General features: G+C 38.3%; 1 protein-coding gene across 7 annotated transcripts in view; it reads left to right on the top strand.

The window, feature by feature from the left end:
• GRM7 (glutamate metabotropic receptor 7) overlaps window positions 1-25387 on the top strand; it is an 849841-nt gene that overhangs the window by 517187 nt on the left and 307267 nt on the right. For all 7 annotated transcript variants that reach the window (XR_012012515.1, XR_012012517.1, XM_072788071.1 and 4 more), the window contains exon 5: window positions 4523-4663. Coding sequence is in view for 5 of the 7 variants with exons in the window: in XM_072788071.1 (XP_072644172.1) it covers window positions 4523-4663 (141 nt within the window). In the remaining 2 variants the exon portion in view is untranslated. The remainder of the gene's footprint in view (window positions 1-4522; window positions 4664-25387) is intronic.

Below are 25387 nucleotides of genomic sequence, written 5' to 3'. Positions count from 1 at the left end.
CAAAAGTGTTGATATGATTAGTACCTACTTCTTAGGATTTATGTGACACTCATTGAGAAAATGGATCTGTTATCTTTGTAATTGTAACTATTAGTGCAATTTTTTTGTATGACCAAATGGAAATCTGACAAAGATTTTGACATCTGCTCACAAGAATATCTTATTTATACATTTATTCATTCATTAACATTACCATTTATGCCATTGATTTATTAGAATTCTAGGAGAAAGTCTAGATTATGTATACATAGGAGATGCTCAGTGACTTCAATATTCTTTTTTTTTTTTTTTTTTTTTTGACTTCAATATTCTTAAGACAAAGCACATGCTACTCCATCTGAATAAATGCCCGGTGTCTTTACTTCCCCCACTTCCAGTTAAAACCTGTTTTTTCCTTTTCTCATCTGTATTTACTCCCTCCAGGAAGCCCTCTCTGGCACTCTAAGACAGTTATTTCTCTTTGTGTGCTCCCTAAACATTAGGTATCCCTCCTCCATAGAAACCATTACAGGTATAATTTTATATTTATTTAGGGATCCCTGGGTGACGCAGCGGTTTGGCGCCTGCCTTTGGCCCAGGGCGCGATCCTGGAGACCCGGGATCGAATCCCACATTGGGCTCCCGGTGCATGGAGCCTGCTTCTCCCTCTGCCTATGTCTCTGCCTCTCTCTCTTTCTCTCTCTGTGACTATCATAAATAAATAAAAATTAAAAAAAAAATTTATATTTATTTAAATGATACTTGCCAAAATCTATCTTCTTCACCAGGGTACCTATCAATCTGCTGAGGGGCCATCTGTTTTAACCCAAGATTAGTGAGTATAGAGAATAGTGCCTGTCACAGGGTAAGTGCTCAAGAAATATTTAATGGATGAATGTGGTTATTTTACAACTAACAGTATTTTACTTCATCAGATACAATGCTGAGTACTTTACAAATAATGGCTCATTTAATCCTTCTAACAACACTAAGGTAGATATTAATATTAATCCTCTTTTACAGATGAGGAAACTGAGACACAAAATAGCTGAGTAATCTGCTCAAAGTTATACAGGTAGAAAATGCGAATGTTGGAGTCAGACCCAGACAGTGTCTGATGTCTGTGTTCACCAGTACACTATGTGGCTTCCTTACTGACAGGAAGGAAGTACAGCTCTCAACAAACTGTTGAGGTGTCCAGGAAACCACTCAAAAGCAAATATATGCTGCATTACTACTTGACTAAGAGTTTTGAGTTTTCCCCTCAGGGTCCGTGGACCTTCAGTGGAGGAAGTGAAGACACAGGGCTATTTCAGGTTACCTTTTCAGCAACATTAATAAAACACAGCAACTAGATTAAAATACCAGGCTGGAGAGCCCAGAATGATCACAGGGCATACAGATGAGAAACAGCTTTGGAGGCTGCAAAGGGACCCAGAGCAGCAATGCTTAGGAGTACACAGACAAGCAAGCACATCAGGAAAATTCACCGGCAAGTTCTGCAGCATGTTCTATCTTCCCGGGCCATCTACAGGCAATAGGATGGGAAGGCAAAGCTCCTGCCATACTGAGCCAGGTGCCAAGTAAATGTCTCAACTATAGAAGCAAAGCAAAGGTCCTCTCGTCTGAACCAAGGTATAAATTTGAGGCTGAGAGGGTGATAATACTGAGATCTTACAAATCGGGCTGGAATTGCTCAAGTCCCACCTACTGAAATTTAGAATTTGTTCTAGAATCCTGCTTCTCAAGTATGGACAGTAGAGTATCATGTGTTAAAATGCAAGATTCACCCTGGAGCCCTGCTTCTTAAAGTAGAAGCAGCATGATCATCACCTGGGGTTTGTTAAAAAACGTGGCATATTTGCCCCTACCCCAGACCTCAGAATCTGCCTCTTAGGAGATACTCAGGAAATTTATATATATATATATATATATATATATATATATATATATATATAAGCACTTGGGAAGCAAGAGCCATTCCGGCTTATAGATGAAGGTAGCCACCAGGCCCACAGGGAGGAGGATGAGGAGGCCACTAAGCACCAGCTATATATATGAGTGAAAAGGACAGGGGTGGTGGTTCAGAGATCCTGCTCCTTTTCTGCATTTTGCTGTAGTGCATACAGCCTTCCCAGTGCCTGCTTGCTTTCTCAAAATCTGTTTGTTCTCATTTAGAATGGAAGAAAATTCTGACTGCTGCTTTCCTTTCTTTTAAATGTTCCATGGTCACCTACCTACATGTTAGCTCAAACTAATCCTTACTTCCTCACCAGGCTTTTGCATTTCCAGCAGACACAGGATGGAGAGAGGTGTTTTGAAGTGATAGACATTTTTCAATAATGAGGTTTTCTTTAAAGATATTTTCTTCTGAGCTGGGGCATGTATATATCCTTGCTACAATTTGATCCATTTTGGTAGTTCCTATTCTGAGGAGGTTTGGAATTCAGACCTGTGGCATGTGGCAGAAGAGTTTACTTCTGAAACTTCGACTGTTCTGTTGAGGGCACTTCTTCCTGAAGGGTATGTTGTTTGGGGTGTTGGGCAGAGAGAGGCTCAAGGTGCTGTGATAAAGGAGTGTTTCAGTTGTCTAGCCACTTTAAAAATTACCTCAAATGTTACTGGCTTCATAAACAACCACCGCTGAGTGACTCAAGCTGGTCTCAGCTAAGTGGTTCACCTGCAGTCTGCTGGAAGGCTGCAGTGTCCAAAGAAATTTTGCAGAAACTGACTGGGCTTTTTCCACATGATCTGCCATCCTCCTGTCAGTCATCTTAGAGTGTGGCAGCTGGATTCCAAGAAAGAGAATTCCACAAAAACAAGCCACAGTGAGCCCAGCGCTTCTCAGCCTCTGCATGTATCACTGCTGTCAATACCCCATGGAGAAGGGCACGGTTCATAAAGCGGGATTTGGGTATAAAGCCCTGTAAGCATGGTCTAATCAGGGACCATTGTCACAATCTACCACTGTTGATTAATTTGTGTTTTGGGGGGGCCAGATGGGAGGGGAGAACATGAGGCAAAATGGTGAAGAGAGAAAGCTCATCACCAGTCACCATGTTTGGGTGTACGTATGTACATGACTGAATGCATGCATTTAGTGTTCATGGAAACAGGGGGACTCATCCATATTTCCCCCCCCAGAAGTTTCCTTTGCTTAGGAATATTATGTTATGCATACTCGAGCCAGATTACTTTCAAATCCATTAAGGTAGTCATATACAAGGACAATTGGCCCACATGTACTGACAAAAGCCTGGAAAATGACCTAAAAGATGCCAAATACTTCTATTTTCCCTAAAACATTATGTAATGCCTTGTGCTTTATGTTTCTTTTTCTTTTTACTCTATCTCATTTACTTATTTCATATTTTCCATTTATAGTAGGTTTAATATATGTCGGGCCATGAATTTAGTATTGGCCACTTAGTGATGAATAGAGCTAACCTGATATGCCCTTCTCATGAAGTTTAGAGTCTGCAGCTATTTTTTATGGCCTTAAAATGAAGGGAAAACTGGGTAATTTAAATAATGTGAAACCAAGTCCATCTCCTATTGTGGTTAACCCTGAACTCTGTAAGTTTCCAGCATCTTTTCACAACCTCAAGGTGCTGTGAGGGAAGGGGAAGGAGGTAGCGCTGACTTCATTTCTGCAGAAAGATGAAAGGAAGATGAGGGAAATGTGCACTTGCTCATGTTCCCCTGACTTAGGGAGATGAGTGAAGCTAGGCCTCAGGCCCAGCCTCATGTTACCGACTCCTGTCTGATTCTCCTAAGACCTTGTGACTCCATTGGAACCTTGAAGGCTGCACTCCTGAATACATAGCAAGGAATTTCCTGGAGACTTGGCCTCTTGAGTTTCTCATCCATGCACTCAGTGAGCAGCAGTGAGCTTTATGTTAGACTCTGATTTACTTGTGGCTGTTTCAGAAACTTCCATTTTGATTAGAATATCAATTACAAAATAGGATGTTCTAAATGAAAAGGAGGTGTTAAAATGATATTCACAGGTCAGTAGCTCACATAGAAATACAGAATCGGCCTAAGGGTTGACTTTGAGCATGCTTCTATTTCATTGAGCCTCTATTTCCTCAATGGCACAGTAGGAATGATAGAGGTTGCTGTATAGGTTGTTGAGATGAATAAAAGAATCCGTGTGAAGCACAGAATCTTATCCATAGTAAGCACCAAAATGATCAATTATTATCTTGAGGAGGAGGAGGAAGACACTTTGTCCCTGGTCTAGCATCACTAGAGATGCAAGACATGTTGTGATCATCATGTCATCTCTAAGGTCATTGTGACTATGTCATTTGTAGGTCACATCTTTGCCTGACCTATTGAAATAGGGATTTAGCCATAGGATAGTGCTAGAATATTTTTTTCTTCTTCTTTCTTTCTTTTTTTTTTTTTTTTTTTTTTTGATGCCACAAAAGAGCATCTAGTCTACTAAAATAAAGAAAACCCAGTCACTGGTATTTTTATTTCTAAACATTCCAGCAATGCCCCACAAGCAATGACCTTTTCATTTAACTCTGTTTAGGGTTTGATGCCTATTTTACATCCCGCACACTTGAAAACAACAGAAGAAATGTATGGTTTGCCGAATACTGGGAGGAAAACTTCAACTGCAAGTTGACGATTAGTGGGTCAAAGAAGGAAGACACAGATCGCAAATGCACAGGTAATTTCGTTCTAGTTGTCCTTCTCCTGTTACTCTACGTGGCCAGCATTGAAATGTCTGCATAGCTGACAGAAGGAAGCTTGGCTGGAGACAAATTGAAAAAGTAAATTGAATTTTACTAGATTGTTCAGAAAATGGAACAGGAGCATAAGTCTTATAGGACAAGAGAGGAACGGACAAAATTGTATTCTTTTCTGCCTGTCCATATATCAGTAATTGACATTTTCATTGATTCTTGGAATTCAAAAGGGTCATGTTGCTTTGAATGCTCTCAGTGATAAATATTAGTTCATGTTTTAGCTACGAGTATGAATTCATTTTCACATAGACAAAAATCTGGCAAATCCCCTATCAGCACCAGATTTGACTGTTATCATGGACCATACCGTCTATTTGATTAAAGAAACAAAATACTTGGGTTTAGAGTAATGAGAATTCCAGTGGATTTCCATAACATGCAAGTTAATGAGTCATCTGCTATTTAAAATATGCTTAAAAATACTTAAGGGGCACTTGGCTGGCTCAGTCATTAGATCATGTGACTCTTGATATCAGGGTCATGAGTGGAGTTAGAGTTTACTTAAAAAAAATATGTAGGCAGCCACATAGGTAAACTTGCATAATTATTACAAATTAAAAGACATGTGTAAGCCAATACATATATATGTGCATATATGAAGTAGTCAGAAGACAAAATTAAACATTCACTGGTGCATTTACAAGTATTTATTGAGCAACTCCTTCCTTTTCAGAACAATTCTAGGTCCATGATCTGATGGTAAGCAAGCCAGGTCAAAACCCAGCTTTCATGCTGCTCAGTGGGGGAAAACTGACATTATTTTTGTGATCTCTCGATGAATACATAATTATAAACTGTTATAAGTGTCCTGAGGGATATATGCATATATAACCAAGAAATTTCACTTATATTGGAGGCAGAACTATCTCAAAAGACCTCCATGAGGTGCAAGTAGGCATTGGCTAGTTTGTAAGGGAGAGAAGGACAGACAGGAGAATTTCTCATGGAGGAATAACATGGCAAAGGGCTTATAGCAGGAGCAATTATGGTACCTCTGAGGATATAAAAAACAGAACTACCTGACTGAAGTACAGTGGCTAGGATGAATGTGTGAGCTGAGGCTACTAGTGCAGAGATGTGGACAGGGAATAAGCTGTATGGGTACATATGTGGAATTTGGTCTTTACCCTAAGCATACTGGAACCAGGGCTGGGGGTGGTGGTGGTGATGGTGGTAGTTCTAGAAACATGTGATGTGTTCTACTATCATATCACCTAGCCCTAGATTATATAGCAGTACCCAACTTCATACTACAGTAGTCTTTATCATTTGTAGTGATGACCTTGAAATACCACAGAACCCTAAAATATTATTCTGAATGATCCAGAAGAGGGACTCATGTCAAATATACTGATACATAGTTTATCTTTGCAGTGTGGATCTTTAAATATTAGTCATCCAGATACACTAGATTGACCCAATCGACAAACACTTATTACTGAGGAATACATGCAAACCATGGTCCTAAAAACATCACAAATGGTATAAAGATGCTTAAGTTTAAGGCTTTTTCTCAAGGTGTTTTTGTGAATGAGAAATAAGCTAGGAACAGAGCTATGACTAAAAGTAATGATACAAAATCGATGTTACATGATTAGGTTAATAACTCAGTACATTACAATACCAAAGAACTCTATTCTCTATGACATGGTATATAGCAGCAGTGTTTTCAAGGATGTGACGTTTATAATATTGAAAGGAGGGATGAAAAAAAATTATTTCAATGTTGACTAGGCCTGGGTGAAACAAAGCTCTCAAGAGGAAACTGAAAAAAATTAGTTTGACATCTGGATAATTTGTCTATATGACAAGGAACATCAGGTATACTAGAAGTATCTATATGATTGATGACAACAGTTTTTTGGTTCCTTCTGACATTTTGTGTTTTGTAGAGTCTAGAAGCTGGAATGGGTTGTCTTGTGGCCATTAGGATTGTCCTAAGACAAAGCCCCACCCTTTTAACGTTTTAACACCATGGTTTTACCTGTATTTGCATTTTCATGCTGATCATCATGAATTGGGGTTCATAAAAACTCAAGTTCATTATCCAAATCATTATCTTTCAAAAATATACAAAGAGTTTTTTTTTCGTATCCCACTCCTTCCATGTGAAAAATCTGTAATCATATTTACTAAATTATCTGTGACCCAAAATCATTTAAACATTGCCTCTGCCCTCTTTCCTTCCTTAACACTTTCACAGTTGTTAAGATGTGCCATACTGAGTGGAGATAAATAATATTACTATGATTGTGTCTCTTATTCCTGTTACTGGGTTTGAGTACATGAATGGTCATATATTTGTTTCTTGTATTGCCATTTCCCAAATCCAATTAAATGTATATTCTGATGTGGAAGTATTCACAAAATGCTATTTTAAAGACTGTGACCCTTAAGAACAGTTGACCACTGAACAACATGGATTGGAGTTGGTCCACTTAGACCAATTGTTTTTGATAAATTTAGCACTATAAATGTATTATCTCATGATTTTCTTAAGATTTTTCTTTAGCTTATTTTATTAGAATACAGTGAATAATACCTATAACATATAAAATATGTTAATTGACTGTGTTATTGGTAAGACCCCCTTTCAACAGTAGACAGTAAAATTATGGGGAGTCAAAAGTTACAGGTGAATTTTTGACTATGAGGGGATTGACAACCCTGACCCCTCCCCCACCACGTTGTTCAAGAGTCAACTATGTGCTTCAACTTGGAAGTGGAATAATCAGAGAAAAAGCATGCTGAGATTTGTTAGATTAGAGTGAAGGAAGAGATAGAGAAGTTACAGAATGAATTGTATTGATAAGAGTTCTTGAAACCATGGTGAGAAATTAAGTTTTAATAATGGAAAAGAATGGATGGGAAGAGGAAAGTGTTGATGGGCTTAAGGATATAGATGATAAACAGGAAAGATGCTTTGGTAACCGGGTTTTTTTTTTTAAGATTTTATTTATTTATTCATGAGACACAGAGAGGCAAAGACATAGGCAGAGGGAGAAGCAGGCTCCACGCAGGGAGCCTGATGTGGGACTCAATCCTGGGACTGCGAGATCACACCCTGAGCCAAAGACAGAAGCTTAACCGCTGAGCCAACCAGGCATCCCAAGTAACCAGGTATTGAAACATAAAAATAACAGTCACATTGGAAAGAAATTTCCAGATGAGGAATCAGGCTAAGTCTGGCATTACAAACAGCAAGTCTGGCTCTAGACAGCATAGATAGTGGATATTCTGAAGACTGCAGAGAGCCTCCCACCTTACAAATCTCTCTCTGACTGGGCTTTGCTAAAAAATAAGAAAAGTCTTAAAACTCCTAGGATTTGGGCATAAAATAAAATGCCAACTTGTTTTTCCATATTTTTTTTACATAACCTTTTTAGCCATAATGAGGTATTTATTATATATTAGCTCCAAGTAGACGGCTGATGAGTCAATCACCTGGCCAGACAAGCTTTGAAGATGAGGTGTGGGTTCCATACTATTTAGAGAGAGCAAATTTCTGCAGTTAGGGAACAGCAGTGAGTTCTGAGAAGCTAAGGTGGTAAAAGGTCATAGAAGGAAGAATAACTGATGAAAAACATGATATATTATTAAACTATGTATACTTCATAATTTAGCTTGGAGCTTGATCTGCCTGAATTCTTATAGAAACTTACCTGAACAACCAGGCAATTCTTATTCATATAAATTACCCATAACATTTAAACGCATGTGTTTATCTCCTTCAAACAAGGAAAGCTGCCATAGTCTTTAGCATTTTAAGAACGTCCAACTTTGCTTGATACCCAATTCCTAGTTCTTTTAACCTTTAGAGCTAGTCATTCTTTATCCTACCTTCCCTGGTGTTTCACCAATTTTCACTAATACAGCCTAAGACTTGCCTTTGACTCATCCTGTTCATGGGTTATCTTGACTGCCATCCCCCAAGAGGACATGTAGTTAAGTTCTTTGGTGGTTTAAGTTTTTTCTTTTTTTTTTTTTTAAGATTTTATTTATTTATTCATGAGAGACACAGAGAGAGAGACAGAGACACAGGAAGAGGGAGAAGCAGGCTCCATGCAGAGAGCCCGATGTAGAACTCGATCCTGGGACTCCAGCATCAGGCCCTGGGCCGAAGGTGGTGCTAAACTGCTGAGCCACCCAGGGATCCCCTGTTTAAGTTTTCATAGAAAACACAAACTCTGACAGATACTATACTGTTTCATATTAGACCTACATTTTGTCAGGGACATAGTGGTACTTACATACACAATAAAGTAAGTTCTTCTAGATACTTCCGGAATAAAGTAAATTCTAGATACGTTACAAAATAAAGTAAGTCCCTCTTGATACTTCTAAAAGTATATACTTTCAGACTATTTGTTGTTTGGGGGCAGAAAGATCAGAAGTGATTTTCTTTTTTGTGCTTCCCTGCTCCCATCCCACTGGCTAAATATGTTTAGTTTATTCCTAATGTTTACTAGTATATTGTTGACACAAGGACCAGTTGCAAATATGATCTTTTTGGGAATGACACATTTTTAGGGCAGTACCAAGGTTAAGGAAAGAAGGAAAAGTACACAGGTGGTGATATCCCTGAAAAAGGCATTTGAGGCCATCTTGGAGTCCAGAAAATCACTCTACCAAAATGTTTAAGAAACCAGTTTTTGGCATGAAAGAGGCCTGGGTTTGTGTTTTAGAGCTATCCCTGAATGCTCCTGTGAGAGACCAGACTTTATTTAACATTTCAAAGCCTTTTCTCATCTTTGAAATGGGAGTAATAAGTCTTTCCACTTTAAGTTTTTGTTGGGATTGTATTAGATAACTTACAGAGGATCTAAAATGACACTGGTGTATTAAAGCTCAGTAATGGTGGGATGCCTGGGTGGCTCGGTTGGTTAAGTGCCTGCCTTCTCCCTTTGGTGTGCTCTCTCTCAAACAAATAAATAAAATCTTTAAAATAATAAATACTCAGTAATGCAGCAATCACCTGCTGTTTGGAGCTGAATGCAGTTGCCCGTGAGGGTTTCATGAAGATCCTATTGTCACATGTTTGTGCTTAGAAAATCAGGGTATATATCAAATTCTAACAGGAAAAATAAAGCTATGAAATTGAGTAGGCATAAAGTATAGACAGGAGCTTTTCATTGGAGTATACATTGCACAGTGATAATGAGGCATCAAAAATTATAGACAGCATGCAACTTCATGCTATGATGGAATATGAAACTCAAGGCTTAAAGAATTTCAGTGCCAAGATGTAGAGTATGTATCCAAGCACCCATGAGCCTTGGACTTGACTGACACCTCATGTGCCAACTTTTGTACAATTTATCTCTGACATGCTGTATCTTTATGTGGTTGGTAGCATCCCTAAGGTCTTTGCTCTCAAACCGATCTTTTAAACTTCGAAGGATGTTCTGAAAATCTGAATGTGCTTGCCTCTTGCAGCTCATAAAAATTACCACTCTGTCATATCTTACGACTTACATAGAACATTTGTCTAACTAACATTACTCTTCCGCCAAATGCCATTTTGTGGATACTGGTTCATCAGAGTTACCTCTTCACTGAACAGAAGGAACTCAGTATTTAGAAATCTATCATCCCATGAAGGGACAATTTGACTTTCAAAGATTTGTTTTCCTTTTGAGATGACAGAGGATGAATAAATTGATGACATTTTTAAAAATAAAAACAAAACAAAACATTGTTTTCTGTTGCTAGTGCTTGCAAGTCACACAATAAGCAAATTTGATTTTTATTTGAGCCTTAATCAATCAGTGTGTACTGTGGAAAGAAATCAGAGGCTTAAGAGCATACTCTGGTAAATGTTCACATTTTGGGGGAATCCTTAAACTGTCTTTTTCTTTTCACCTCACTTCTCAAAGCTAATAGTTTAAGTAAAGGTCACTTTAGGGTGGAGCCGAAAAAGTCTTTTAAGAAATGCTGTTAATGAATAAACCAAATAATAATAATAATAATAAAAAAATAAAATAAAAATAAAATTACAAATAAAAAATTAAAAAAAATGAATAAACCATGTATTTCTCAAGTTTTCTTCCATTTCACATAGGACCCAGGCCCAGGTGCATTGGAGCCTATATAATTTAACAAGTCTATCAAAACAAAGGAAGAACACTTAAGTCAAGTGCTTTGAGAATATATGTGCAAAAAGCATTTATGACTATACTAATTAATTTTTCCTGCCATTTTACTTTATTCTGAATTGACATTTAATTGTTATATAGATGTTCTGTTGCAGCACCTAATTTACTCAGCATAATTGAGGAATCCACATCAAAATGTTACAGATAATGTCTAACCCTTTGGTACTCTGACTTTTTGAAGTCCTTTTGATGAGAAGCAATGTAAAATACCATTTTTATACCTTTGTGCTTTTTTACATACAAATTCAAGGCTGATTCATTGTGATTTAGTCTGCATGTAGCAACCACTATGGAATTCTGTGTTAATATGTTCTTTGTTAAAAATTTTATTCTGACTTACCTCTGGAAATCAAGATATTGGTTGTTGTTTCTCTTGCTACCATCACCCTTATGTCTGCCCCTACCTCCTTTCTAAATGGCTGGTTTCTGTCTATATGGGAAGTGGAACCATATCAATTAAAACAATATTTTTTAATTCATTAAAAAATAATAGTAAGTAAGTATTAAATGTCTCAGAATCATGACAGAAAGGCTAGGGTATTACTGTTTTTGCCCTGGTTTCAACCAGTGTTATGAATGGACAAGTCCTTGTGTTTTTTTATTTTTTGGAAGACCTTCTGCAACAATCATCAGGAAACCTTGAAAAAGGTTTATTACTTACAAGACCTTGAGATTACACACCTGGGGCCAACTAGCGGGGTGGTGGGTAAAAAAGAGAACATGCTCATGGCCTTGTGGTTCTATTTTAATTGAGAGCCAAGGTGGGGCTCTGGTTTCACCTGCTTATTCTTGGTGAGATTGAAAACACAGTAGTGGGAATTTAAAGTGCAGAAAGAGAAAAGGGAAGCGGCCCAAATTGTCCATTATTGACATCTATCAAGATCTAAAATAAAAGGCTCTCACTGGGGAAAGGTCCGCAGAACTCTTTATGTGTTCCTATGGCTGGCAATATGTTAAAAGATAGCCCTCTCCATAAAGGATGCCTCTGCAATCAAAGCTTAAGGTAGGTACTTGCATTACAAAAACAAAAACAAAAAACTATTAGGGCTTATACTACAATCTACCCTATGATGCCAAGGGATCAAAGTCAATGAAAAGGAAATTAACTTCCTGAGTAGCTGATAAGCTGAAAGTCAGGGATAGAGTACATTGTAACCCAGAGGGGTACACACCCAAGTAGGATTATTGTAGCAAAGCCTTTAATAATTACAGAGCAAGAGTCTGAAATCCAATATGTAACCATTGTCCTCAAACAGGAAAGGTCAGCCATGAAAATAGGTCCATGATCTCAGGGGCTCACCCTGGTAATTTGAAGGATTTGAGTAATACTGGGAAATGTTTTATCACCTTGGGCCACCTGGTATAAGTAGGTTTGAATCTGTCCTGAGTTAGTAGATGTTTCTATAAATCAACACATGAGTTTCTTAGTCCTAAGAATAGGTCAATTCAATTAAAGGAGGGAACAATGCAGTTGGGTTACCCACATCAGGCATATATGATTTAATAAGCAGCATTTCTATGAAAACAAAAGAAAACAGTGACAGTTAAGAATTGGGTATACCAGAACTCTAGTTTTTGAGTTCTGAATGCACTTAGTTGAGAAAATTTCATAGATGTCAGGCTCAAAGCAACTTTAGATGGAGTAAGGGCACACAGTGGCAGTCTGATAGATTTTGCCAATTTGTGGTTTGTATGTCTCCACTGATTTTTCTAAGTGGCTCATGTGATACCATGTGTGAAGACTGTTCATATATGAGCTATTGTGATTGCTCTGAAGTTGGTTATCAGATTGTTCCACTTCAGTTTTAGTTCTCAACGATTCCAAGTCAGAAGGTTCGGCAAAAATTGGAAACCTTAGTTTGAAAAATTGTGATTAGATATTGGACAAGACAATGACAAGAGTTTGGTATTATGGTCCAGTATACAGGTAAAAAGCAAAACCTCAGTGATAATTAAAAGAACCAGAATCTAATATCCACAGGTGTATATTATAGTTCCTACTGACCTATCTTTCCACCCACAATTATCCCAGTATCTATCAAAGATAAGCATAATAAGACTAATTTGTTTGCAAATTAAGTCCAGTTTCATTCAGTAAACTTGGCTTGATGATGTAAGTGCATGTAAAAATAATGATTGACCATGTAAGGCTTTTATTTTTTTTTATTTTTTTATAAAGATACTTTTTTATTTCTTTTTAAGTTTTATTTTTTTTAATTTTTATTTATTTATGATAGTCACACACAGAGAGAGAGAGGCAGAGACATAGAGAGAAGCAGGCTCCATGCCCCAGGAGCCCAATGTGGGATTCGATCCCAGGTCTCCAGGATCGCGCCCTGGGCCAAAGGCAGGCACCAAACCGCTGCGCCACCCAGGGATCCCGATGTAAGGCTTTTAAAAGCTAGCCTTATTGGAATCTATTATAGTGAATTTCAGACAGAACTTTTAACAGCCTCTTTACAGAATACCTATAGATGTGAGTGGATTACTATCTTTTTGAGGTCCCCAAATATCCTGAGGTTCCTGGGTCTGTCAGGAAGTGGCCTGCCTTTCTCACCTGGTAAGGCTGAAATGAAAGCAAGGTACCAGCCTATTTTTCCAAGGGGCCTTATTGGCTTCTTCATGTCAACTTTAGTTCCTTAGAGCTATCTGGTCATACCTGAATCTCTGCAGGTCTCTCTCAAATAAGATTTTCTGATCAAAGCCTTGGTAATACAACCAGTGTTTCCAATGTGTCCTATTACAAGGAGAGCAGATTCTTATTGAACTAATGCAAATAACTATATTACCATGAAAATAAGAATACTCACTGAGAGTTCCCAAATTCTGGAGGGATCAGGGGAGAGAAGGACATCAGTGTTTCATCTTCACTCACAAAGATGTGTTCTAAATCACTGTAAGTTATAAATAGCTTAGGAGGAAAGGTCTCTTTCCTCCTAATTAAGTAAGGTTAATTGTTGAGCTATCTTTTTATATCTGGAAAACAAAAGATTAAAGAACCAGCAATATTTCATACAAAAATATTTTCATGAAAGTTATAATCATCCTTAGTTCATTCAGTCCCATATAATTCTTGTTGCTCTTTTGTTAACAGTTATGAATGTAGTTGTTTCCTTAGAATTTTGTATAATTCTTCGCCAATTCTACTGGTATGGTCCACAAGTAATAAGAAATTTACACTCTAGGGTACATGTCGAATTCTTTCCATGAACTTCTCTTAAGAGGAAACGAAAGCTTTTGCCAAAGCATCACACTGTAACAATGATGGTAAATGATGAAGTCTTAAAAATGGCCATGGTTAATGAGGAGAGTTCATTAACAAGGAAATAAGGCTATTTCTGGGACACAAATTTAAAGGTGATAACTAGAATTATAAGTGATAAAAATATACCAGGATATGTCAGATTTTTAGGAATTTTGTATGATTTCTGGGATACTTACATTAATATCAATAACATTTGCTCATATAATACAACTTAAGGTTTATCATCCCTTATTTGACAACTTCCCATATAATTTAACATATCAAATAAGCCTAATTAGCGTAACATTCATCTCTGTCTTTCTCTCTCTTTCAATTCTGATAAGGAGAAGACATTGTGACACATTCCAGGGATTCTCTGGAAAACCCCAAATTCAGTTGAAGGTCAAAATGATTTAAGTTAGAATTTGATTTGAGTGACGTTTGTCAAAAACATCAAAAGGTTTGGACACTTGGTCAAACAGGATCATAGCTCACTCTGAGACAACACTTAGTTATCCATTTAACCAAAGTGACAATAGAAGGCTTTGCAGGCAAATACAGAAAGTTACATTGTTGTGTGTGTGTGTGTGTGTGTGTGTGTGTGTGTGTTTTAAAACAACATAGTTCTTCTGATAAAAAGGGCCAGCCTTCTTAAATAATCAAAGACCTGTTAAGAAACACAGGAAAGTAAAAAAAAAAAAAAAAAAAACCAAAAACACACACACACACACAGCAAAGTATTTTGACAAGATAAAAATATTGTTTTACAGGCAGGTACTTTGAAGGTAAAGAAAAACCTTCCTCGCACAATATCTTATCAAGAGCAGATCAGTAGTCTAAGAAAACTTGTCCTTTTAGCAGAAGAAAATTTTACATGAATATATTTGGTATTAAAGCTTAATTTTATTTTTTTAAGATTTTATTTATTTATTCATGAGAGATACAGAGAAAGAGAGACAGAGGTATAGGCAGAGGGAGAAACAGGTTCCTTACAGGGAGCCTGATGTGGGACTGGATCCCAGGATCCTGGGATCATGCCCTGAGCCAAAGGCAGACGCTCAAGGGCTGAGCCAACCAGGCGTCCCAAAGACCTTCATAATAACAATATAGTTTTTAGCCAATTTGACCACACAAGGTGATTTTTTTTCTTCCTAACTTTCTATTCCATTTTGTCCTTTGTTTCCCTATTTCCCATTGTAAAATAATGTTTTCTTTTAGGACAAATTTACTTTTCTTTCTTCATAACAAAAATGTACCTTCATATCTTTTCTTTTTTTCCTTTTTTTTCTACACCTGTTCTCAGCCAAAAATATATCCTACTTTCCTTGCGTACAACAGTATCCCTTATTTCCAGTAGCTTTAATGATGTATTGGAATTTTTAACACTCAAAAATCCTTTATTTCTAATGAAAACTAATTGTGTTGAGAACTGCCTATTAAACCAACATTCTCTGGATTGACGAATATATGAGTACACTCATAAGTTCTAAAGACTTACAACATGAACTTGAAAAACATTTGGGTTAGTTTCTCTTACATAACTGGGGTTTAGAAAGATTTAATCCATAAGCACTTATTTTTAAGCCATTAAATAGAGCTCTTTTACAAATTTGGGAAATACTTCCCAGAGGTAGGAAAATACCATATGTGTAACATACATACATGGATCTATAGAAGCAGACAGACACCGGTCTCTTGCTTTCATTCCAAAATTGTAGCCATGAAGTAGGCATCACCCAAAACTCACCAGTTTCTAAGAAATTGTGTCTCTGGCAGACTGAAGGAGTTAAAGTTATCTGCTTAAAAGCTTTTGTTAATGTTTGTGGAGAAGACTTTTAAGTTTTTAATTTATCCTTGACAAGTAATCTTGAGGAAACTGTGATCAAGAGCCATTTTATCAATTTGCATTTTTAAAACTTTTATTTAAATTCAAGTTATTTAGCAGAGAGAGTACAATATTGGTTTCAGGAAAATTCAGTGATTCATCACTTACATTCAACACCCAGTGCTCATCTGGGCAAGTGCCCTCCTTAATACCATAACTCCTCTAGGCCATTGCCCACCCACATCCCTCCATCAACCCTCAGTTGGTTCTCTCTGACTGAGTCTCTTAGGGCTGTTTCCTTCTCTCTTTTCTTTCCTTCTTCTCATATGTTCATCTGTTTTGTTTCTTAAATTCCACATTGGAGTGAAATCATATGGCATTTGTCTTTCTCTGATTTATTATCAGTTTGTATTTTTATTTTTTTAATAATAAATTTATTTTTTATTGGTGTTCAATTTGCCAACATACAGAATAACACCCAGTGCTCATCCGGTCAAGTGCCCCCCTCAGTGCCTGTCACCCATTCACCCCCCCCTCCCCTTCCACCACCCCTAGTTCGTTTCCCAGAGTTAGGAGTCTTTATGTTCTCAGTTTGTACTTTTAAAAGGCCTCTTTGTTTCTGTTTCTTTTTCAAACCCCAACAAGCTTTAGTTCCCTCCTGGGGTGTTAACATTCCAAAGACAAGGTAAGATTTTTATCTTCAAGAACCAGAGAAAGGAAGTGTAAGTTTTCTCCTAGGAGTTTGAGTGACTTTTGAATAGTTTTGGAAGTCCCAATTGAAAGGTAGTAGCTGGGTGATCCCCGGATGGCTCAGCCATTTGGCGCCTGCCTTTGGCCAAGGGCTCGATCCTGGAGTCCCGGGATCGAGTCCCGTGTCGGACTCCCGGCATGGAGCCTGCTTCTCCCTCCTCCTGTGTCTCTGCCTCTCTGTCTCGCTCTCTTTCTCTCTGTCTATCATGAATAATAAATAAAAAATATTTTTTAAAAAAAGTAAGAAAGGTAGTAGCCTTGTAATTAGGAGGAGTACACTATAGAGAGTAACTCTCTGGATTGAGGGTCAGGTGGGACCTCTTCAGGGTGGGAAACAATAAGGGGTTCTTTTGGATCACTCTAGTCATGAAAATGATAAATCTCTTGGACCACAACAGTTCTGCACAGCAGGACATAGCCACTTTATTAATGTTTTTCATTCACTGTAAGTCATACCAGTGATCCCTCTTTTGGAAGGATTGACAAGAGGCCAGACAGTAAATATCCCAGTGAGGAGAGGGAGGGCCCTGCTATGACTATCAGTGGCCCCAGACACCTTTGTGTTCCATTTCCCTTCTTCCTCTCTAGAGGCGTCCCTAACCTGCTCAGATTTTCCTTTGGTAGCAGGAATGATTCATGAGGTGTGTTTCTTAGTTCTGCCTTGATCAGGGGAAAGCCAAGGGGATTCAGAATGTGCTGTATCTTGGTGGAAATGAGCAGTTAGTCCTGATGAATCTTTAAGAAAGTTACAGGGGTGCCTGAGTTGCTCAGTTCGTTAAGGATTTGATTTGATTTTGGCTCAGGTCATGATCTCAGGGATGTGAGGTCAAGCCTTGCATGGAACTCCATGCTAAGCAGGGAGTCTGCTTGAGATTCTCTCTCTCAGGCAGCCCGGGTGTCTCAGCGGTTTAGCGCCAAATTCAGCCCAGGGTGTGATCCTGGGGACCTGGGATGGAGTCCCACATCAGGCTCCCTGCATGGAGCCTGCTTCTCCCTCTGCCTGTGTCTCTGCCTCTCTCTCTCTCTCTCATGAATAAGTAAAATTAAAAAATCTTAAAAAAAAAGAGATTCTCTCTCTCTCCTCCTCCCTCACTTATGCACTCTCTAAATAAATACATACATACATACATACATAAATACATAAATAATAAAATCTGAAAAAAAGATTATTCTAAAAAACAAAGAAAAAAAGTTACAGATTTTAGGGTCTTAGGAGATACTAGTCAGTTGATACATTTTGGCAGCCATACCATTCAGAGCCTATTCCAAACAAATAAGAAAAACTGAACACCAAATTAGTTCCCCTCTCTTCTTGTTGCCAAATCTTTAAGAGAAATTTGAATTTTGCTTCAGATACAGTTTGTGTATGTGGGTTTTTTTTATTTCTTATTCTCTACTTCTTGACTTTTCTCCTATCTTAATCTTACATGTTATTACTGGATCATTTTAGATAATGTCAATGTGAGAGCTTTCTGTAGGTAACTGCTTTCTTTCCCAGGGTGTCCTGAGAGACTTCTCTGGGACTGAGATTTTCTTCACTACTGTAATATGCACAGGGTCTTTGGGAAAAGCCCCCAGGGCCTCTGGAGCATAAACCAGGGTCCCAGCATGTTTGTATGCATGGCATTGAGTGACACCCAGGAAGTGTCCCTTGGGTTTTGCATTTATCAAAGAACTGGTGTATCTCCTGGTGGTTCTTAGAAGCCACTGGCACCAGATGTTCAGGATGTTTATATTTGACTATTAGGTTTTTTGGATTGTCATGCCCTGGGTGGATTTAGACTCTGTCATCTGGTCAGAGGACAAAGAGCAATAAATAGTAGTTAGTAAAGCAGTGACACAGAGACCATGAGGCCTTTGTTAGGTTTTCCCTTCTGTGGTGCCATTGCATCCTGGATGGCCATTTCACACTTCTGGGTTAGGATACATAGTTTGGGCATGAACCACAAAGTCAGTGGTTGCAGGTCGAGGTCTCCTGTCCTCCATCTAGGGGAATCTTTTCCTCATGCCTTTAGCCCAGCGCCTCTCTCTGGGTGGTGACAAAACCCTTGCAATCCAATCCACCCTCCTTAGCTCTCCTTGGCCTTCAGACTTCGATGACCTCTACACACATTAATAGTTGATTAAGTCCTTCTAATTAGTAGTATAACAGTCTCGTTAGACCATATGGCCTTGATCACAGTGCTCTGCGGAGATCATTGGATTTCTATGACAGCTGTAACCTCTTGGGTTGGATATTGCAGGTAACACATGACATAGGCAATATGCAAGAGCACACAGCAGCAAAACAGACCCCAAGCAAATGGTGCTCCTTTCCCAGATGGCAGTAACCACCTGAGTTAGGTGGTTAGTAAGCAAGTTGCAGGTACAGGGCATTTCCCTCCATCAACTACAAGAGCAATCATGCAATCCTGCCAATTATACCAACTGTTTTTGTGCTGCTATCAGACTGCCAATAACCAATGTTATGATTGGACTGGACTTTGGGGTTCTTACTATAATTTCATTACACCCTTCATCAACAACCATCAGGAAACTTTGAATAGATACGTGTTTATGACTTAAAAGACTGGAGATTATGCAACATATCTGAAGCTACACAGCAAGGTTTCAGGAAGAGAGCAAGAGAAAGAACATGCATACATGGGCCCAAAGTTCTGCTTTTATTAAGGCTGAGGGTGGGGGCCTAAGGTTTTATAGGTTCACTCTTTATTGTTGAGTTTAAAACATAAGAGTGATCATTTAAGCATGAATAAAGACAAGTGGCCTAAATGGTCCCTTCCCTAATCAACCGAGATCTCTAAAACAAAGGAGCCTCAGTATAGGTGGCCAGGCTCTTTATATAGTTGTGTGGCTGGCAATGTGTTTATTGCAGATAGTGGCTGTCGAAGTGGGTGCCTCTGCAGACCTTATATCAGGAAGCTTCTGTTTTGAATTACAAAACAAAAAACCAAAATGTCAAGACTTATACTGTAGGTATATAACTTTGTATGGCATTTTATAGCATCTATTTGAGTGAATTTACTAAAAGAATTTAGCTAGTTGAAACAATAATTAATATAGAATTCCCCAAATTAGAATTATCTGCATGTTACATCTGAAGTCCTCACTATTCTTGGAAAACTTCTTTTAATTCTTTCTGGAACAGGAGTATTGGATAAAAATACGTGTCCGTAAAAGATGATTACATTTCTAGACATTTGGTTCCCATAAAGTAATAGTAAAAAAAAGGTGGGGGGTAGTGGGTGGAGGGGAAGGCTTTAGTGTAACACTAAATGCCATGTTAGTTCTACGGCTTTGCCTTTAATGTGCTTAGATGTGAAACTTTATTTTCTTATATTAAAATCAATAGTTATCTTTTTAAAGGAATTTAAGAACAAAAATGTGATTTCTTTTTGATGAGCAGTATCTCACTAACTATGTCAATTATTTCACCAGGTAAATTTGAGAGAAGATGAGCAAGATGGTGGCAGTGCTTGATTCTGAGCAATGATTAGTGTAGCCTTTCCTATGGTTACCTTTTTTTTTCCTAAGGTTTTATTTATTTGAAAGAGAGAGAGAGAGAGAGAGAGAGAGAGAACAAAGCAGGGGGAACAACAAATAGAGGAAGAGGGAGAAGCAGGCTCTCTGCTTAGCAGGAAGTGGGGCTCCATCCCAGGACCCTAGGATCATGACCTGAGCTGAAGGTAGATGCTTAGCTGACTGAGCCACCCAGGTGCCCCCTATGGTTATTCTGTTAAAGTAGGTACAACTCTCAGGCCACAAAACTGATAGTGTAGAAATACTGTAACTTCTGATTGTTTTCTATAGTTTCACTTAGTTTTCAAGACTCTATTCTAATGGTTTATCAAATTTAATCCATATTTTTAGAGGCCCTCATTCCACCCAATCACTAAGGTTAAACCCTAGTTACAGAGGGCTTTTCAAAGTCAAAACATAGGAGTTGCTTGCAAGGTCCTTTTACTCTGTGCCTTTGGCATCTCTCCATGACTTCTTACTGTGCGTGAACCCACGTCTAGGAATGTACCTTGCCCATGCTGGCCCATAATAGAGGAGATGTCAGCTGACTACAGCTGATTCTTGATCCTGGCCTCAGCACCCTAGGTTCAGTTCTGGTTTTAGTTACTTCTGTAACCCTCCTGTGACCAGGATGGAAGAGATTACAAGCTTGGGACCCTTTCCAGGTGCACGGCCCAGCGTTCAACTCTGTGCTTCCCTTTAGTCTCTTCCTTCTCCTCTTCTATTTCTGAGTGTCTTTGTTAGAGGTTGAGGGAGGAGGCTACCTTAGATCCAGTCTAATCCCTCCAGTCCTCTTGTATATCGTGTACACTGTATATACTGAATCCTTCAGGACTTCAACTTTTAAAGCGGAGCCTAGTACCACATGATATTGGCTTCTAAAACCCAAAAGTCAGTCTTTTTTTTTTTTTTTCCTGTTCTCCTGTGTTATATTATGAAGTGAGTAAAAATAGTGAATAAGAGCTATCGCTTCCACGGCTGAGAGATAGTCACAAGAAAAGCAGGAAGGAAAAAAAGAAGGAAGAAGGAAAGAAGGAAAAAAGGAAAAAATTAAAAGCACATTAAAAATAGCATTAACATAGAAGAATATTATCATACAACAGTAGATTAGCACAACCCAAGTAGAAGAGGTATGGATGGCAGGCCATGTCCTTGTCTCCACTAAACAGTGTAAATGTAGCACTAAACTCCTAAAGCTCATTTTCCTAAATCGTTATCAGACATGCAAGATGTGGGGGCTGGCTATCCTCAGCCTTCTGAAGTAGATGTTTATAGGACCCTGTGGTAAATGAATTCTTCTTTTTTGCCACATGCCCTTCAAAGCATACAAAAGGGGCTCTACCACATACCATTTTGCTTCAAGCCATGTTCCCTCAAAGTCCTCTTGCCAGACAGCACACCAAAGCCTCTCTGGGAATTGTGCTTAGTTCTGTGCAGAATGAAGCCAGGCAGTGGAACACCAAATTGAAAGCCCAGGGGTATGCAGGAAAAATGGGTCCCATAAATGTTAGAAACCACAATTATTTGAGCTGTGTGTCATTTCTTTCTCATTAGCTCTAATAGGCAATGGCTTTAAAAAATGGTAGTTATGGCCTTTCCAGATTCAGAAAGTCTGTCAGGCTAAGCCGTTAATGAGAAGGAGTTCCTGAACTAGGGGAATTGATGTGTACGTGTCTTCTCAGCATCAGTCCTTGTAAACAAAGTGCCTCTTCTGAGCAATAAAAGTATTATAAATTGGATGCTTAGGGTTATTTTAGTAGATATGAGAAAGGGCTGTTGAATGACTTATCAAGTATCATCAAGCAACTTAGAATGGAATATAGCTATCTTTAGGAAGAGTTTCTAATAATACAGGTTTTCTTCTTTTTTCTTTTTTTCCTCTTTTCCTTCTTCCAAAGAGAAACATGGATACTAAAAGCATTTTTATAGCATGTGCAGCATCATATTCTTTTTTTTCAAGAATAAAAATGTGTTCCCCGGATAAATCCCTACCATATATATAAACCCAGATAAAAACTTGGAAGAGCAACTTCTAACTTTGTCTCACTATTTCCAGTAACAGTAGATCAGATATGTGGATGAACACATGGGGAGGCTTCCCATTTCTTCAACCTCAAATAGTATTTATTTTTCCCCTTCCTGGGCACAGGTAGCTGTATGCTAACTGGAAGGATAATGACTATTAGGTAGAAACATGCTAGTCAGGCTGCCTGCTGAAGTCCTACAAGATGACTCATTGTGTCACCATGGGCTGGTGACTCAAACATCCTGAGCCTCTCCTTTCCTCACGTGTAAAATCAGGGTAAAAATAGTCCCTACTACACAGGATGATGTATAAGGTTAAGCAGAATGGTGCCATCTCAATTTGCATGCTCAGTGGGTTGAGCTGCCATTGTTGTGCTGGTTGGTGGTGATGACGGACGCTATCTTTGGCCTAAAAAAAAAAAAAGAAAGATTGAAAATCCTCCATGAGTTATAACTGCCTGTCCTTTCTTTATTTTTATGCCCAGACTTTGTTCTTCCTTTACATGTCCTTTGCCTTATATATCATTATACACAAATTAAAACACCTTTATGTGCTTTTTATCATCCAATATGATCCCCGTATTGATCTTGTAAAATAGACAATGTATGTATGTATCATCCCCTTTTTACACATGGTAAAACAAAACAAAACTGAAGGTTGGAGAAATCCTGTGATGTCCGAGTGAGCATGATTGCTAGTAAGAAAAATCTAATAATTCCAGCAGCATACATTGATTTTCTCATGAATTCAATCACTCCTTCACTTAGCAAACGTGTATGGAGTAGCTGCATGGGGCCAGGCCTCTGCTGGAGGTGAGGACACAGGCTTTGCTTTCAGGGGCATCTATTCTGGTACAGGAGGCAGACAGAAAGCCAAAAGCAAATGAATAAAATGATTATAGATTGTGACTAATATGTGAAAGAAACAAATAGGTAGCCAAACCAGAAGCTCACAGTAAAGAGTTATTGCAGGAAAGTGGGGTTGGCAAAGATCACCGCAACGGCACTGGCTGTCCTTGAAGGATTATTATGCCCATTTCACAGGTGAAGACATTGTGTCTCACTTGGAGCAACTAAGCAATGGAGGCAGCTGATTTCTCCCAGTGACCTTTGTCCTTTGTCCTAAGACCTTTCCTTCCAGGCCTCCTGGAAAACATAATTGTGAATGGGCACTTGCTCATTTGGGGTAACTTCATGGTTTTGTTTATAGAGCAATTTCCTTGCATTGAGATACCCAGCCACATAAGGACTCTTAGTAAAACTTATTTGAAAACGATCCTGGATTGATCTGTTTGTCCTCCCTTATAAACAGGACAATGCAGTGGAGAAGCAAGTTGACCTCATTTCTTTTCTCCTCTCTTGAACTCAAAATAGGGCAATATTTTCCAGTTTATGTTCAAACTTTGTTATATTGATGAACAAGCTAGTGGTAGAAGCTCACCAATCTAGGGAGGGCTTAGCTTAATTAAAGTGTTTGATTTGCATTCAATTGATGTAAGATAGATTCTTGCAGCCCTTAGAGGTGAATTGGTCAGGGGTTAAGTGTATAGCACTTGCTTAGAGCTTTGAAGGCTCTTGGTCTGGTCTAACCTAAACTCCTAGTCCAAGACTGATAATATAGGTGTTAGTGGGAGTAGTATAGTTGAGGTAATAATTAAGGGGGGTAGTAAGGTTGCCTTTTTTGTGTATTCGAATTGTCATTTTATTTTTATGTTATTTGTGGATGGGAATATGGTAAGTGCGGTGCTATATGTGAGTCGCAGGTAGAAATATAGGTTAAGTAGAGCGGTGATGGCCATTAGTGTTGGGATAATAATTATGTTATTTTTTGTTAATTCTTGAATAATTATTCATTTAGGGATGAAGCCAGATAGTGGGGGTAGTCCTCCTAGGGATAGTATTAAGATTAAGATTATGGAGGTGACTAGGGGAAATTTATTTCATATGTGGGATAAAGATAAGGTTGTGGTGGATGAGTTTAATATAAATAGTATGAAGGTAGATAGTGTTATTAGAATATATAAAGTTAAGTTTAGAATTATTATTGTAGGGTTGTAAGTAATGATAGCGGCTATCCAGCCTATGTGGGCAATGGAGGAGTATGCTATGATTTTTCGTAGTTGAGTTTGATTTAGTCCGCCTCAGCCTCCTACTAGAACGGATGCAAGGGCTATTAGTATAAGAAGGTTGGTGTTAATTGATGGAGAGATTTGATAGAGGATGGACATAGGTGCGATTTTTTGTCATGTTAGTAGGATTATTCCTGATATAAGTGTAATTCCTTGTGTTACTTCGGGGACTCAGAAATGGAATGGAGATAGGCCTAGTTTTATTGTTAGGGCAGTAGTTACCATGGTGGATGCAATGGGGTTTGAGATTTTTGAGATTACTCATTGGCCGGAGTAAAGGAGGTTGATAGTGACTCCTATTATTAGTAATATTGAGGCAGTAGCTTGTGTAAGAAAATATTTTGTAGAGGCCTCTATGGCTCGTGGGTTATACTTTTTTATGAGAATAGGGATGATGGCTAGCATGTTTATTTCGAATCCAATTCAGATCAGTAATCAGTGCGAGCTTAGTATGACGATTATGGTCCCTGTCATGATAGTTGCTATAATGATAATGAGAATAGGGGGTTTTATTAGTACGGGAAGGGTATAAACCAACATTTTCGGGGTATGGGCCCGATAGCTTAATTTAGCTGACCTTACTGTAGAATATAGTGTAAGTTTGGTAGCACGAAGAACTTTGAATTCTTAAGATTAGGTTCGAAGCCTATTATTCTAGAAATAAGAGGATTTAAACCTCTATTATTTACTCTATCAAAGTAACTCTTTTGTCAGACATATTTCTTATGTTTGGGGTGGGATACTTGCGGTAATAATGGGTAAGGCAACATGTCATATGCATAGGGCTAAAGTTAGGGGTAGAAAATTTTTTCATAATAAGTGTATTAATTGATCATAGCGGAATCGAGGGTATGATGCTCGAATTCATAGGAAGCAGATAGTTAATAAGAGGGTTTTTATAGTGAAGTTGATGGAGTAGAGTTCTGGTATGAATGGGTTGTGGAATGCGCCGAAGAATAGAATCGTTGTAAGGATGTTTATTATAATAATATTTGCGT

Source organism: Canis lupus, chromosome 19 (assembly GCF_048164855.1).
Source record: "Canis lupus baileyi chromosome 19, mCanLup2.hap1, whole genome shotgun sequence".
NCBI lineage: Eukaryota > Metazoa > Chordata > Mammalia > Carnivora > Canidae > Canis > Canis lupus.
This window is presented reverse-complemented; position numbering and strand designations above follow the sequence as displayed.